Below are 18287 nucleotides of genomic sequence, written 5' to 3'. Positions count from 1 at the left end.
TTTACAACCCAGACCACAACTCTGATTAGACACAGGACCAGCCTTATAAACATTCTTTTCTGATAAGCAATTGTAGACCTTAAGCCAGTCTCTACCAGTTATACTATACCATAAAGACTGTGCACAGACTGCCTTTGCATCCCATAGTTCACCTTCTGACATAGTCAAATTCTACCTCATTTTAATGCTAAAACCTTGCCCCAAAGTAAACAGAGAATATATGTTACACATGTTTACCCTCGGAGCATGCACTCAGCTCCTCTCATAAATATGTATAGCTTTTCCCCCAAACCTGCTGAATATGTATGACTCTATTGTGTAATACAAACTCTGAGAGGCAATCAAACCCAATCTCAACTTCCCTTCTATGAAGAGACAGTGCTTTCTGCACATGGCAGAGACTGTCTCTTCCTGGTTTGCAAATTGATATTGCTGATAAAACTATCCTTTCTACTATTTAGCCAGCCTAGTGGTCTTTTGGATGACAACACTGAGGGATAACTGCATTATAATTTAATAAGGATAATTTTCTATGGCTAATGCCGCATACAAATGAAGAAAACATTCTCAAAAGATAAATTTAATATAATCTGTTAAAAGACAAGTCACTTAAAAAAAACTGGGTTATCATATGCTCTTGGAAATAAGTGAGTCATTTATACTGAAATTTTAATAAGTCTAAGTCTCCCATATTAACTATTATACACCATAAGATAGCTATAAATTGATCACAAAAAAATAATTTTAAAAAAATCGGGTGTTCCCAACCACTAAGCTCTCAATAACAAAATCTCCTGAAGAGCTGGTTTACAAGGCAGCATCCTAGGCCTTGTTCTAAGATCCTAATTCCACGTATATCAACTGGAGCCATGGATCTGTATGAACAGTTCCAGATGATTCTGATACGTAGGCCTGGAAACCATGACAGATTCACGTAATTCATGGTAGGGAGTGACAGAAGGAAAAAACTGTATAATGAAAATCCAGTTTCACATTACTGATGAAAACATCTTTGCTTTCCAAGGCACCCAAGACCAGCAATGCAATCATGTCCTGGTAATACCAACCCATAGGCAGTTCACCTCTCCTGCCTCTCTACCCTCCCATGAACAGGTTCCTCCTCCACTCTCTACCTCTTCTTGTGTTGTCTTCACAATTCCATTGCCTGGTTCTTCCTGAACTCAACAAGCCACAAAAGAAATACTTAATCTAAAGGTTAGCTTCTCTAGATCACTGAGCTCCTTATGGATAATGATTGACATTTTCACTTTTGTTCATCAGTGTTTACCACAGAGACGGACACATAACTCATAATCAAGAAATATCAGGATTAATCCTTGAAAATGCTAGACTGTGCTATTTAAACATGATTTTACACATCAAGACAGCTTTCTGCTTTTTCTAATCACCTTGTTTTTACAGACACTTCATTCCCTCACCTGCTATGATGCCCCTAAGTCTTCCCTTAGCCTCATTCCTTTCTCCCCATACCCACCTTTAAGACTGTCCTAGCCAGCGTCCAGCAGGCCCCCAAGAGTCCCCACTACACCCTTGTGCAGTCTGCTCGCACAATGTTCCAGAGCTGGTCTGTGTATGACCAATAGAATACAGTAGACATGATGGTATATCACTTCCAAGATTAGGCTATCAAAGACTGTGGCTTCTGTGTTGGTTTCTCTTTCTGTGTGTTTGTGTCTATGTGTGTGTGATCTCTCACTCTGAAAAAACCAGTTGCGAGTAGCCCTATGGAGAAGGCCTCCCACCACCTGCCAAGAGCCACATGAATGCCCCTGGGAGCTGACCCCCCCAGCCCTAGACAAGTCTGCAGAGAATGCAGTAGTCCTGGCTGACAGCTTGACTGGACACCGTAAGACCCTAAGCCAGAACCAGCATTCCTGACCATCAGAGAAAATAAATGTATGAGAAAATAAATGTGTCTTGTGTTAAGCTGCTAAATTTGGGGGTAATGTCATTCAGCAATAGATAACTAATACAAAGATGTATAAGAATATAAGCTTCTTGAAAATAGTCGCTATGTATTTATCTTTGTATCTCTGACAGCACCATGTCCACCGTAAAGTTACTCAAATGTTTGCTCAACTGAACTGCAGTTGAGTGGTAACTTTTCAAGTCATGGCTTAGACACTCTGTAAGCAAGAGCAAAATAATCTCTGCCTGTTTCCTCACTTTTACAAACTGAATTAATCATGGTGTCTACCTTGTGGGATTATTGTGAGGCTCAAATGAAATAATACATGTAACATTCTTAGAACAATGCCCAGCACATTAAAAGGTGTTAAAGAAATGTTAACTACTAAAAGTAAAATTTCTATGAAGGAAATATATCACTTTCCTTCCTTAGTACCGAAACCCTGGATATACATTTTTTTATATAAGAATTATACAATCTGTCAGGGTAAAGAGTTGGTTAAAAAAAAAAAAAATTGGCTGGGCACAGTGGCTCATGCCTGTAATCCTAGCACTTTGGGAGGCTGAGGCGGGTGGATCACCTGAGGTCAGGAGTTCGAGACCAGCCTGACCAACATGGTGAAACCTCATCTCTACTAAATAAAAAAAATTAGCTGGGCATGGTGGTGGGCACCTGTAATCCCAGATACTTGGGGGTGGAAGCAAGAGAATCGCTTGAACCCAGGAGGCACAGGTTGCAGTGAGCCAAGATCGTGCCACAGCACTCCAGCCTGGGTGACAAAGTGAGACTCCACTTAAAAAAAAAAAAATTATATAAGCCACGACAGGATTATGAAAAAAATTAGAGGCAGGGCACAGTGGCTCGTGCCTGTAATCCTAGCATTTTGGGAGGCCAAGGCAGGCAGACTGCTTGAGTCCGGGAGTTTGAGACCAGCCTGGGCAACACAGCGAGACCCCGTCTTTATTTATAAAAAGTTAGAAAAATTGATATACATATAAGTATATGGGATAACATACCAAATGAAGGGGAGTAATGGAGTATGTTAATAAGCTAATGTTAATTGATCTAGTAACCTACATTCCTCAAAGCTATTTTCATTTTTTTCAAGTCCTACTACAACAAGTAGGTAACATGCTCTTAGATTATATTCCATGATTATCATAACACAAGCAACTGGACTCCAGTAAGAAACTGTGTTCTTCCTATTTGCATAAAGTTTGGTGAAAAAAATCTTTTTCTTTCAAGGCTTAATCTACTTAGCTAAAGTCACGAGATGGAATGTGACTGTGACAATCTAATGAGGCCTTTTTTTTTTTTGAGACGGAGTGTCGCTCTGTCGCCCAGGCTGGAGTGCAGAGGCGCCGTCTCGGCTCACTGCAAGCTCCGCCTCCAGGGTTCACGCCATTCTCCTGCCTCAGCCTCCCGAGTAGCTGGGAATACAGGCGCCCGCCACTACGCCCGGCTAGTTTTTTGTATTTTTAGTAGAGACGGGGTTTCACCATGTTAGCCAGATGGTCTCAATCTCCTGATCTCGTGATCCACCTGCCTCTGCCTCCCAAAGTGCTGGGATTACAGGCGTGAGCCACCGCGCCCAGCCTGAGGCTTCTTTTAAATGTGTTGGTACTGCCACTGTTTATTCTATGATTATTTTATTGTTCATGTAGTTAGTCGTTAAAAATAAAAAATTAACCTATCACACCTGATATAACCACATATATTAAATAAATTTATATGCTCACTTTATAGAAAATGAGATGCATGCAAAATGCTTTATATAGTGTCTGATACGCAGTGAGGGTTCAATAAATACAGCCATCAGTAGACTTATTCATCTGATACTACAATAAGTTCAACATGCTACACTCTCTGGGCTCTCCTCTTACCTCTGACCACTCTTTTTTTTTTTTATATTATACTTTAAGTTCTAGGGCACATCTGCACAACGTGCAGGTTTGTTACATATGTATACATGTGCCATGTTGGTGTGCTGCACCCATTAACTCGTCATTTACATTAGGTGTATCTCCTAATGCTATCCCTCCCCCTTCTTCCCACCCCATGACAGACCCTGGTGTGTGATGTTCTCCAACCTGTGTCCAAGTGTTTTCATTGTTCCAATTCCCACCTATGAGTGAGAGCACGCGATCTTTGGTTTTCTGTCCTTGTGATAGTTTGCTCAGAATGATGGTTTCCAGCTTCATCCATGTCCCTACAAAGGACATGAACTCATCCTTTTTTATGGTTGCATCGTATTCCATGGTGTATATGTTTCACATTTTCTTAATCCAGTCTATCACTTATGGACATGTGGGTTGGTTCCAAGTCTTTGCTATTACGAATAGTGCCACAATAAACATACGTGTGCATGTGTCTTTATAGCAGCATGATTTATAATCCTTTGGATATATACCCAGTAATGGGATGACTGGGTCAAATGGTATTTCTAGTTCTAGATCCCTGAGGAATCGCCACACTGTCTTCCACAATGGTTGAACTAGTTTACGGTCCCACCAACAGTGTAAAAGTGTTCCTATTTCTCCACATCCTCTCCAGCACCTGCTGTTTCCTGACTTTTTAATCATCGCCATTCTAACTGGTGTGAGATGGTATCTCATTGTGGTTTTGATTTGCATTTCTCTGATGGCCAGCGATGATGAGCATTTTTTCATGTGTCTGTTGGCTGCATAAATATCTTCTTTTGAGAAGTGTCTGTTCATATCCTTCGCCCACTTTTTGATGGGTTTTTTTCTTATAAATTTGTTTAAGTTCTTTGTAGATTCTGGATATTAGCCCTTTGTCAGATGGGTAGATTGCAAAAATTTTCTCCCATTCTGTAGGTTGCCTGTTCAGTCTGATGGTAGTTTCTTTTGCTGTGCAGAAGCTCTTTAGTTTAATTAGAGATCCCATTTCTCAATTTTGGCTTTTGTTGCCAATTTCCTTCCTTAGTTTCAATTCCTTGTCCCCATCCCTATCTCCTCTCTCTTCTGTTTAGGTTTCTTTTCTACAGAAAACATATCCCTAGAAATTGTGACTCCTCTTCATGAACTATCTTACTTTCTTAGACCTGCCTTTCAATCACTAAACAAAGATAAATACATTTTATTATCATAGTTAATATTAAAGAATCAAAATTATAACTCAAGCAGTCCCAAGACATATCCAGAAAATGGTTCAGATCGAAGAAATGTCATCTGGACCTTGGACTTGGTATTGCTAGAGGATATGAATTTATGATTCAAAAATAACGAGACAGAAATTAAGAAAATAAAAATTTAATGACAAATGGTAAAAACAAAAAAATCCCTAATGACAATTTCGGTTTTTAAAAATTATGGCATCTTCATTCTCAATAAGATATACAGGTAAGCCTCCTAAGAAGTTAAATCCTATGAAGGCCATATCATACTGACACTTACTAATTGACTCTGTACCTATCAAGGGTAAGGACTTTTCACATTTTTTAAAAAAGTAAAATGGAGGTCTGACACAAATACTGAAAAGTAGCATATATCTTTAGGGCACATTTACAAAACATAAATAACTCTAAGTAGACATTTGAACTTTTTCTATTTAAATTCACCTCCTATAATAGAACATTTAGGAAGAGGAACTTAACCTAATGGTAAGCTAGAATACAGAGTAACCCCAAGAGAAGCATCCCTCTTGGGAACGCTACTGAAGGAAGGTGCTGACTATACCAGTATGAATGTGAACAATTCCAAATATATATACTAAATATTCACTTTCTTTTATTTTTTTCTTTCGACTGACACTAAATATTGAAACAAAAATGGCTTAGCAACTATAATGCCTAAAAGGGAACTATGATGCAGTATGTATATGTGTATACATATCCTAAATATACATATGTACAATACTCTTCATTTATCTGCAGTTTCACTTTCTGCAATTACAGTTACCCACTATCGACTATTGTCTGAACATAGATAAGTATAGTACAATACAATATTTTGAGAGCGAGAGACCGCATTCATATAACTTTTGCTACAGTATTTGTTGTTGTTAATCCTGACTGTGCCTAAGTTCCAAGTTAAACTTTATCACAGGTATGCATGTGTAGGAAAAACACAGCACAGGCATGTGTCGCCTAACGACGGGGATACACTCTGAGAAATGTGTCATTTGGCCATTTCATTATTGTGCAAATATTATACAGTGTACTTACACAAACCTAGATGGTATAAGCTAACATATATTCCATTTAGGCTATATGGTATAGCCTATTGCTCCTAGGCAACAAACCTGTATAGCATGTTACTTTACTGAATACTGCAGGCAGTTGTAACACAATGGGAAGTATTTGTGTCTCTAAACATAAAAAGGTTCAGTAAAAATATAGCATAAAAGATTAAAAAATGGATATCTGCATGGAGAAGTTACCATGAATAGAGCTTGCAGGCCTGGAAGTTGCTTCAGGTGAAATTGTGAGTGAATGTGAAGGCCTCAGACATTACTGTACACTGTGTAGACTTTATAAACACTATACACAGGCTACACTAAATTTATTTTTAAAATATTTTTTGTTCTTCAATAATTAACCTTAGCTTACTGTAACTTTTTTACTTTATAAACTTTTAACTTTGTAACTCTTTTCTAATAACATTTAGCTTAAAACACAAATACATTGTACAGCTGTATGAAAAATACTTTATATTCTTATTTTATAAACTTTTTCTACTTGTAAAATTAAAAAAAAATTGTTAAAAACTAAGACCCAAACATACATATTAGCCTAGGCCTACACAGGGTCAGGATCATCAATATCACCGTCTCCCACCTCCACACTTTGTCCCATGGAAAGTCTTCAGGGGCAACGACAGGCAGGGAGCTGCCATCTCCTAAGGTAACAATGTCTTCTTCAATGTCTTCTTCTGGAATCGCTCCTGAGGAGGATCTGCCTGAGGCTGTTTTACAGCTTGCCTTTTTTTTTTTTTTTTTTTAAGAGACGGAGTCTTGCTCTGTTGCCCAGGCTGGAGTGCAGTGGTGCGATCTCAGCTCACTGCAAGCTCCACCTCCCAGGTTCATGCCATTCTCCTGCCTCAGCCTCCCAAGTAACTGGGACTACAGGCGCATACCACCAAGCCCAGCTAATTTTTTGTATTTTTTTTTTTAGTAGAGACGGGGTTTCACCATGTTAGCCAGGATGGTCTCGATCTCCTGACCTCGTGATCCACCTGCCTCAGCCTCCCAAAGTGCTGGGATTCAGCTTTTTTTTTTTTAAACAAGTGGGGTACATTCTAAAATAATGATAAAAAATCTAGTACAGTAAATACATAAACCAGTAACACAGTTGTTTATCAAGTATTATGTACTGTACATAACTGTATATGCTCTACTTTTATACAACAGGCAGTACAGTAGGTCTGTTCACACCAGCAGCACTATAAACATGTGAGTAACGTGTTGCGCGATGACATTAGGATGGCCATGATCTCAGTAGGTGATAGAATTTTTTTTAGCTCCATTATAATCTTATGGGACCATCATCATATGAGGTCCTTCTTTGACTGGAAAGTTACATGGCACATGACTGTATACACGGGGTTCAGAAATATCCATGGTTTCAGGCATCCACTGGGGGTTTTGAAACATATTGCCCTTGAATAAACGGGACTACTACTACTACTACTACTTACTACTAGTACTACATACACACACACACACACACACACACACAGAGAGAGAGCGAGAAGCCTTTTAACCTTCATTCCAGGTTGAATTCCCAGCCTCCCAATGCTTATTACCAATAAAAAGAAGGGAACACCTGCCCCCACATTTGCTGCTGATACAGAGAGACCAGCCTGAAGCAGCCCTCATCTTTTTCCCAGGGACCAATTATCCCTTTCCTAACACCAGCCAAGTTTTGCATTTATACTGGGATTTACAGACCCTGCCCTTTTCTAAATAAAAATTCTTCTCTAAACTCTTAGCAACCAAATTTGGGTCAGAACACTAAGATGGAAGCCAAAATAGTTAAAGAAAATAAAAGTAAAGCCAAAAAAAAAAAAAAACAACATTTAATTGTAGATTTTTTAAAAGTCAAGTTACTTAAAAAACTGTATATACAATATTGACTCTCATTTTAGATTGGGGTTGGGAATTTAGAACATATTCAAAGAAAGAAAATCTATTTGAAAAAGAAAGGAAGCTATTTATCTCTCTACTTCAGAAGCATATAACTGACACAGTTAAACAATTTAGGAATCCTGTGAAAAACACACTTAAAGAAGTGATATGTACAGAAAGAGAACTTTGGCAATGGTTATTAAGTGACAGATATGGGGTTTCTAGGGATTAATATGCTCTATATGGAATCCCCATACAAGTGTCTTCCAAGGTAGGGGAAATAAATAGCAGGCTGAACTTGGTAGGAGTTCTAAAACTGGCTAGATAATAAATATGGATCACTAGCTTTTACAAGGGCAATGGCAACTTAAAATTTTAGAAAGCCTAATATATTACTTTTTCCAGTATATTTTATTTTCTGGACAAATTAGTTCCATTCATACATCTTCAGGTTCGCTGATGCAAATACTTACCAGGGTACTCTTAAGTACAGGTTGAATATCCGTTATCTGAAATGCTTGAGACCAGAAGGATTTCAGACTTCAGATTTTGGAATATTTTCATGCTATTTACTGATTCAGCATCCCTAACCTGAAAATCCGAAATCTGAAATGTTCTAGTATTTCCTTTGAGTGTCACGTTGCTCAAAAAGTTTAGGATTTTGGAGCATTTTGAATTTCAAAATTTCAGATTAGGAATGTTCAACCTGTACCGTAATATTTATTCTCTCTCAAACTGCCTGAGTTAACAAGCTATGTAGGAGAAAAAGGAAAGGCAGAGAACAAAGGGCCAGGAAACTCTGGTTCCAGTCCTGCCTCTGTCATTAAATAACTGATCTCAGCCATGTCACTTCGCTGATGGAGTGATATTTCAATATTTCTAAAATTAAGTCATTCTGGCTGTAAAATGTTAAGATGCTTGTAGTTCTCATTATTACTTTTTAAGAATTTATTTTTATCACAGTAATATATAAACAAGACTACTTTCTAGAGGTCAGTCTCTAAGATAAAAAGGTCAGTATATTTTCCCACTTCACCCACTGGGATAATACACAAAGTGAAAAATCACATCACATCTCTCTGTACATGGGAAAAAAACACTAGTGACGCATATTTCCCTTTCATTTGGTATCCAATTAATCAGAATGCCTATTAAGCAAATTTGTGCAAATCCTTCACACAGTTATTTCTTAAATTCAAGTAGTATTGGTTCTAGACTATGCTCCTTTCTATTAGTTTCATTTCCAAGTTTATGATGACGACAAAAATGCCTTCTGACTTAACAGTATGTGTTATCATATTATGAAAAAAGATAATGACTTTTTCACTATTAGCTATCAGATCTAAGCAAGTTACTCTTTGCTTCAGTATCTGAATCTGTAAAATAAGAACAATAATCTCTCTCAGGATTGCTGAAAAGATTAAACAAAATATATGAAAGCATTATACCCAACACAGAAAACTACTCTCAATAAGCATTTGCATGTCTTAAAGGTATGTATAAAAATGATTTATACGAGTTGCTTAAACACTTCATTCCTCTTTAACAGCATATTCACTCCAAGAGATACAGCTGAGAAACAATGCAATATAGAATGTTTAAATCAAGCAACTGTTAAAATTTTAAAAATTCACCTCAATAAACATGTATTTATCATTTACTATGTGCCAGGTACTATAATGCTAGGGTATAAGAATTCAAAAGTGAGGCAATGGACTGACCCTCAAAAAGCTCACAGTCTGGAAGAGATAAATACAAATTATAACATAATTGAAAAACATAATAAAAATATGTACAAAGAGCAGAAGTAGCAAGATAAAGCAAGAAATTAATTTTGCTTGAAGAAAGTAAGGAGGAAGTAGCTGAAGTAGCATGGTAAAGAAGAAAGAGGAGTCTAGAGGCAAAGACTTGGGTCTAAAGCCCAGCTCAGTCATATACTAGCTATAAGATTTGGGACAACTTAATTTACCTCTCTGAGTTTCCTTTTAAATGTATTTTGAAGAGTTATTCTGAAGATTAGAAATAATATATGTAAAGTGCCTAACACAGAGCGGCCATTCAACAAATGACAGATGTTTCAGAAGTTGTGTTTACTCGCCTCTTTTTAGTAGACTAAGTTGTAAATGGCACTGTAGGTAGCATCTGTTAACTAATGATTAAGATACACACCGAATCACTAAGGTCACTGGCATGGAGAAGGCCACAATGAATCCCATCAGAATATTATCACTTATAGACTGCCACTGTTGAGAAGAGATGTGGTTCCTAACATGTGGTACACTCAACCACTAGTGAAACATACTTCTAATCTGTTTCTTTCTGCATTTTTACCCTGACGCCTAGAATTTCACATATTCAGACAGTAGTTATTTCCTAGTAGAGGTTCCCATGGTCCTCAGTCCCACCTCAGTCCTACTTTGGGATGTTCGGCATATCCTTTATGAAATGGCAAGGTCCAATGAGCAACTGGCAAGTATTAAGATCATATTGAAAGACAATTGGAGCTAACCCTGGATGAATAACTACTATTATCAGCTTAATGGTTGACTTGTGGAAGTGGAGGCAATTATAATAATTAGAATCTTACTTATTTAAAAATATTGTTGAAGCCGGCCAGGAAGTTACATTTACATTTACTCTGTGGCTCCCAAAGCTAACTTTCTCTAAAAACCCTTTGATGAGCTAAGCCAGTGATTAACATCTACAGGCATACCTTGTTTTATTGTACTTCACTTTATTTTGGCTTTTACAAATGGTAAGTTTGAGGCAATTCTGTGTCAAAAGTCTATCAGTACCATTTTTCCAACAGCATGTGCTCACTTTGTGTCACATTTTGGTAATTCTCACAATATTTCAAATTTTATTATCTTATTATTATTTTCTTGTATTTTATTATTATAGTGATCTGTGATAAGTGATCTCAGATCACTTTTACTATTGTAATTGTCTGGGGGTGCGACAAACTGTGCCTATATAAGACAGGGAACTTACTCGATAAATCTTGTGTGTGTTCTCACTGCTCCACCAACCAGCCATTCCCCAGTCTCTCTCCCTCTCCTCGGGTTTCCCTATTCCCTGAGATACAAGAATATTGAAATCAGGCCAACTAATAACCCTACATTGGCCTCTGAGTGTTCAAGTGAAAAAAAGGGTCCGATATCTCACTTTAAATCAAGTGTTAGAGATGATAAAGCTTAGTGAGGAAGGCACATTCGAAGATGAGTTAGGCTAAAAGCTAGGCCTCTCATACCAAACGGCCAAGTTGCAAATGCAAAGAAAAATTCTTAAAGGAAATTAAAAGTGTTACACTAGTGAACACACAAATCATAAGAAAGCAAAACAGACTGCTCTCTGATATGAAGAAAGTTTGAGTGGTCTAAATAGAAGACGAAACCAGCTACAACACTCCCTTAAGCCAAAGCCTAATCCAGAGAAAGACCCCAACTCTCTTCAATTCCATGAAGGCTGGGACATGAGAAAGCTGCAAAAGCAAGTTTGATACTAGCAGATGTCAGTTCTTGAGGTTTAACAAAAGACACCTCCACAACATAAAAGTGCAAGGTGAAGCAGCAAATGCTGATGTAGAAGCACAAATTATCCAGAAGATCTAGCTAACTGATGAAGGTGGCTACCCCAATCAACAGATATTCCATGTAGATTAAACAGCCTTATATCAGAAGAAGATGCCATTTAGGACTTGCACAGCTAGGGAGAAGTCAATGCCTGACTTCGAAGCTTCAAAGGACAGGCTGACTCTTCTTAGGAGCTAATGCAGCTGGTGACTTTATATTAAAGCCAATGCTCATTTACCATTCTGGCGCCCTTGAGAATTATGCTAAATCTACCCTGGCTGTGCTCTATAAATGAAACAAAAAAGCCTGGATGACAGTACATCAGTTTACAGCACGGCCTACTGAATACGTGAAGCTCACTGTTGAGAACTGCTCAGAAAAAAAAAAGATTCCTTTCATTTTAATGAGTATTCTTTTCAATGACAATGTACCTGGTCAACCAAGAGCTGTGATGGAGATGTCCAAGTAGATCAATGTTGTTTTCATGCCTGCTAACACAACATCCATTCTGCAGACCATGGATCAAAGAGTAATTTTGACTTTCTAGTCTTATTATTTAAGAAATACACTGTGTAAGAAGGCTAAAACTGCCAGAGATAATGATTCCTCTGATGGACCTGGGCAAAGGAAATTGAAAACCTTCTGGAAAGGAGTCACCATTCTAGAAGCCCTTAAGAACAATCGTGACTCATGAGAAGAGGTCCAAATATCAACTTTCATAGGAGTTGGAAAGCAATTGACTCCATTCCTCATGGATGACTTTGAGGGGATCAACACTTCAGTGGAGGAAGTAACCATAGATGTGGTTGAAATAGCAAGAGAACTAGAATTAGAAGTGGAGCCTGAAGATGTGACTGAATTGCTGCAATCTCATGATAAAGTTTGAGGAGTTGCTTCTTATGGATGAGCAAAGAAAGTGGTTTCTTGAGATGCAATCTACTCCTGGTGAAGATTATGTGAACACCATGGAAATGACAACAAAGGATTTAGACTATTGCATAAACTCGGTTGAGAAAGCCGCAGTAGGGTTTGAAAGGATTGACTTCAATTTTGAAAGTTCTACTGTGGATAAAATGCTATCCAACAGCATCCCATGCTACAGAGAAATCTTTCATGAAAGGAAGAGTCTATTGCTCTTCCTTAGTGGCAAACTTCATTGTTGTTTTAAGAAAACTGCCGTCATCCCAATCTCCAGCAATCATCACCTTGATCAGTCAGCAGTCATCAACACAAAGACAAGACCCTCTACCAGAAAAAAGATAACGTCCTTGCTGAAGGCTCAGATGATCGTTAGCATTTTTTAGCAATGAAGTATTTTTAAATTAACCTCTGTACTTTTTTTTTCAGACATAATGCTATTTCACCTTTAAAGACTACAGGTAAAATGTAACTTTTACATGCACTAGGAAAACAAAAAATTCATTTGACTCACTTTATTGCAATATTTGCTTTATTGCGGTGTTCTGGAACCAAACCTGCAATATTTCCAAGGTATGCCTGCAAAAATATATGTTAAGTCCCTACTTTTCATTTCACTTAAACAAAAACTGGTACAGTTCAAATACCAAACAGTGGATAAATGCAAGCAAAATCATAAGTAAGATAAAGCAGTCTACCTCTAAATTCAACTGAATCATGAGATGGTCTTTATGTCCATTTAGTTCTCCAGAATTGTAACAATATGTTCCTTATCGGCAATCATCATGTAAAGTCAGTCTGTTTCAAGTTAAATAACCACAGCTTAAAAGTGAGCATAGCATGAAGCAACCCAGAATCTACTTTAACTATATAGTTTCCATTCAAAGAAACCAGTGTCCTTAGAGTTGTCTTTTGTGGTATATAATTCCATAAAATTTTCTTCTACGTTTGTATTCTATACCATGCCAAACTTTATATATATGTTATATATATGAACACAGGTTATATTTGTGAAATACTCATAACACTCTTAACCAGTTTGACAAAACGCATTTTGAAATACTAATGTTCTATTGAAATTAACTGCCTTACACATTTTCAAGAATTAAATCCTGGGTATGTTTTTAAGATTTTTTTTCCTCTGAAAAGCAGGCATTGAGGAGTCACCAAATCGCAACTGAATCTCTTTCTCGTAAATTCTACTTCAGAGAATAATTTTTAAATTCGGAACTCAAAGTATAATGTAAGCATTTCCACATAACAAAACCAGAAGTTTCTTCACAAAGCAAATCTACAGACTAAATAAAAATATTGTGTGTTTTATCACTCACTTTTACAAATAAAAACCGATGTTATAAGGCCAATTTCTGACAGCCTTAATAAATGAAGGGAAATACACAAAATTATCAAACGTCTCAGAAGCAGCAGCTGGAGGCCTGAGGGAAAGAGACAGACAGACAAAAGGAAATGGGAGGGGAAGGAGATCTATGAAGCTAACACGCTTAGACTGCACTAGACCTTAGCTCAGCCCCTGACCCACTATAATTTACTCAGTTATCTACATCGCCCAAAAAATTAGCGGTTGAAAAGTAAATAGACCATTGTGGGCAATGATTTTAGGTCCTACATTTGGCTTGAGATTTGCCAGAAAGAAAATAGCTAAATCAGAAAAAGATGTAAATAGCAAGAAGCGATGTGTGTGGAAGGGGGAGGGGAAGAGGGTAATGGAATAAAAGCGAAATGCGCTCAAGTCTCAGCACTAAAGCTACTCCGCGCGTACTACAGAGGCCGGGCCGCCGCCAGGAGCTCTCCCCGTGCGGGGCAGGAGCGGGGGTCGCGGATGCTCCCCTGGCGACTCAGGGAAGGGGGTGGCGGGAGCCGGAGCCCCCCGGGACACGCGCAGAGTGGCTCCGATTAACACCTTCCTCGCCGGGACCTGGAGCTCCGAGCGGGGCGCGCACGGGGGTGGGGCGGCGAGGAAAGTGTCCCCTCCCGAGGAGGGAGAAGACAGGAGAGGGGCGGACCGCATCCCCGTCCCCAGCCCAGGCGCGTCAATTACCCGTGAGGTTCCTCAGCACCGTCCCGTGGGCCCAGAGGCTCAGGACCTGCTGCACCGACAGGTTGATCATGGAGTGGTCGCCCCCCTCCGCCTTCATCTTCCCCGAGGGGCGCCCGCCGCCCTCTCCTCGGGTGCCGGGCGGCGGCGGCGGCTGCGAGGCTCGGGGGGCGGCGGCGGGTGCGCGGCTCCTCCAGGCCGCCGCCGCTAGTGGAGGCTGCGGGACGCCGGGCCGGGCGCTGCTGCCGCTGCAGCCGGAGGGCCTCCGTGGGGGGGCCGCTCAGCGTGTCTCCCAGGCAGCCCCCTCCCCGCCGGGGAGACATTGAGGACGGCGGACGGAGGAAGGAGGGGAGGGGGCCGGGCGCCGTCCCCGCGCGGCCCCCGAGCGAGGACTCGGGGCGAAGGAGGCCGCCGCCGCTCCCTCTCAGGGGCAGCGCCGCGCCGCAGGGGCCGGACACGCGAGGAGGCCGAGGTCACGCCAGGAGGCCGGTGCTGACGGGCAGCCGGCAGGTGCAGCCCCCGACAGGGCCCAGCTCATCGCCGCCGGAGGAGGGAGACGCGGGACCGGCCGGAGGCTGCGGCGGCACCTGCCGCCCGCCTGCCCGCCCTCTGGTCGCCGACACTCGAGGAACCGCCCCCTCCACCCGCAGCCGCCGGCGGGCCACTCGTGCGCGCGCACGCGCGCGCCTCTCAGCTCCGGCCCCTCCTCCCCTGCGCTCCCCGGAGCCGCTGCGCATGCTCACTCCCCCGCTCCCCGCGACCCGCCGCCCTCCGACAGCCGGTCGGCCCCAAAGCCCTCCTTCTCGCTCTCCCCTCGCGCTCCAGCGCGCGTGGCTGACGGCGCCGAGCGTCGGCCCGCAGTGGGGCGGAGGGAAGCGCGGTCTACGTCACTGGCGCCACCGCCGGGTCTTACTGCTGATTGGGCGCTCCAAGGGAACCGCCTCCACGCCCCCCACCCCCGGACCCCGGGCGCGCGCCCTGAGAGACCTGGAGACCTGGATCCCTCGCCCTGGCCCCGCTGGGTGCGCGCGGTGCGGGCGGCGTGGGCGGTGCGGGCATTGCGGGAGCCCGCGCTCCAGGGACAGCCCTGACCCAAGGTGGGGCTGTTGAACTCGGTGAGGTGGATGCTGTGACAGTTCAGATTTTTGCCTTAAAATGTAATGCTTTTGATATAGATGCTTATGTATAACTTTTTTTAAAAGGTGTCACTATCTCACCATTTAGATATATTAATTTGCGGGGCTTTTTTTTCCTGAGCCTGAATCGAATGACCTGGATAGGTCACTTACTTGCAGAATGCATGTTAAAACCCCTAAAACACAAATAGACCCGCGTTATCATTCTGCTAATCCCTCTTCCCGCAGCAAGAACTTACGCCTCCCAGGGTTCCAGAACCTGCCTGACATTACCTGTTTACTCCAGGTGGGCAGGTGTCCTAATCCTCAAGGCCATCGCCGGCTCTAGCCCCCCTTTTTTTTGGTAGTAGTATTCTTTTATCTAAGTTGCGTCTGTTATTTTTTTCCCTCGAACTTAAACTAGATCTCTCTCCCCATGCTTTGCTGTCTTTCTTCATGTCCAGCCAGAGGAGCATCTAAAATCCAACTACAGGTTAAACTCCTCGAAATTTGAAACCTTCTAACTTTAAAAAATAAAAATTTAAGTTTTAGCAATAACATAAATATGCAGTAGCCAGCTCCTCCCCCCACCTTTTTTCAACCCGTCATCTGGTTAAAGAAAAATTTACAAAGAGAAGTGAAGAAATACCTGCTGTAGCTAAATCATGAAGTATATTTGACAAAGCACTGAAGGGTCGAATTACCTGTCAAATGGTGCTCTTGGTGACCACTTTAAAATAATATTTACATACACACATTTATTTCTTTATTTGTATTTTCTTTTTGATGTCACAACATAACAGAAATTTTTGCACCATTAATAGGAATTGAGCCAAAACTCATAATGTAGAGTTTATCTTCCTCCTAGAATTTAGACTTAATTAGATCTATTAACTTAAGATTACAGAATATCAAACCTAAAAGAGGCTTTAACATTTTTCTAATTTTATTTTACAGATAGGGAAACAGATTCTGTGAATTAAATGACTTGACAGAGATGACAGCACTTCAGAGCCCAGTTTCTGAATTCCTGGTCTATTATTCTTTCTAGCAACCACATTATCTTTCTTAACCCACTGTTAACTCCCTCACTTTAAGATTCTCAATGGGGAAGTGCAGGTTACCTAATGATATTCTTAAGGGACTTGGCATTACATAATTAGTGATGTTAGGGAATGTGACCACATTCAGTGAAGGGTTCACAGCAAATTCCCTGAGCAGGGGCTCATTAAACTCTCATACCAGAAACTTTTAGTTAGTTTATGTTCTTAGGATTGCACACTATTACTTAAAACACAGTAGCACGCAGTGAAAATATTCAGAACCTGGGACAGTGCCTGGCACATGCACCACAAATATTTGTTGAATGAATCACTGAATGATCTTCATAGAAAAGTCAGCATTGTTCTTGTTCTGAATAAATATTTTTTACAGAATCCAAGTGTTCATGTCAGGAAATGAGAAAGACACAGCAATGAAGTCTCAAGCCAGTAATGTTATTTGCTGCCCAACAACTTCTCCCCTGCTGTTCAGTTCAATTTAATTGGCGTCTATATTTATTTGGCATCTACTATCTGTAATGTTCTGTGCAAGGTGTTATCTATAAGATTTGAAGATAAGGTCTCTGCTCTCTAGGCTACTTAGGTTTTCCTTAATAAAAGTAATGATCTTGGCTGTGTTGGAAGCTTATATCCTTAAGAGAATTAGACATTTTCCCAACAGCCAGAGTTATGAAACCCAAAACAGTTAATACAAATGAAAGTTTTGGAATTTATTTCCTACAGATTTTTTATTTTGAATTAATACACCAATTCAGGAACAGTTTAGTCACGTTCCTGTCATAAATCAGGGAACACCCCAAGTGAATCCAAAAATTTCCTTTCAACTCGGTGCCCTTCAGCGTGAAACAATTCACAAACGTAATTCATAAACCAAAATTTCTGGTTTCTCACACATAAGTGAGGGAACACCCATTAACCTTAGTCATTTTAAAAACTGTCCAGAGACAACCTAGAGGAAAGCTTTTAAAATCAAAATATAAAATGATATTGATCTTTTGAGAAAAACATTTTCAGGTATCTTTTCAGCAGCACCCCACTCTACTGGTATCAACTTACTGTATTAGTCCATTTTCACACTGCAGATAAAGACATACCCCAAACTGGGCAATTTATAAAGAAAGAGGTTTAATTGGACTTACAGTTCCATGTGACTGGGGAAGCCTCACAATCATGGTGGAAGGCAAGGAGGAGCAAGTCCCGTCTTACGTGGATGGCAGCAGGCAACGAGAGAATGAGGAAGACGCAAAAGTGGAAACCCTTGATAAAACCATACAGAACCAAATTATATCATTCCTCCCCTGGCCACTGCCAAATCTCATGTCCTCACATTTCAAAATCAATCATGCCTTCCCAACAGCTCCCAAGGTCTTCACTCATTTCAGCATCAACTCAAAAGTCCACAGTCCAAAGTCTCATCTGAAACAAGGCAAGTCCCTTCCGCCTATGAGCCTGTAAAATCAAAAGCAAGTTAGTTACTTCCTAGATACAATGGGGGTACAGGCATTGGATACATACAGCCATTCTGAATGGGAGACATTGGCCAAAACA

General features: G+C 40.6%; 1 protein-coding gene across 1 annotated transcript in view; it reads right to left on the bottom strand.

Moving 5' to 3' along the window:
- Positions 1 to 15246, bottom strand: part of TMEM170B (transmembrane protein 170B) — a 44074-nt gene extending 28828 nt beyond the window's left edge. The window contains exon 1 of the mRNA XM_054492298.2: positions 14567 to 15246. Coding sequence (XP_054348273.1) covers positions 14567 to 14663 — 97 coding nt within the window. The 5' untranslated portion in view covers positions 14664 to 15246. The remainder of the gene's footprint in view (positions 1 to 14566) is intronic.
- Positions 15247 to 18287: the final 3041 nt, after the last annotated feature.

Source organism: Pongo pygmaeus, chromosome 5 (assembly GCF_028885625.2).
Source record: "Pongo pygmaeus isolate AG05252 chromosome 5, NHGRI_mPonPyg2-v2.0_pri, whole genome shotgun sequence".
NCBI lineage: Eukaryota > Metazoa > Chordata > Mammalia > Primates > Hominidae > Pongo > Pongo pygmaeus.
This window is presented reverse-complemented; position numbering and strand designations above follow the sequence as displayed.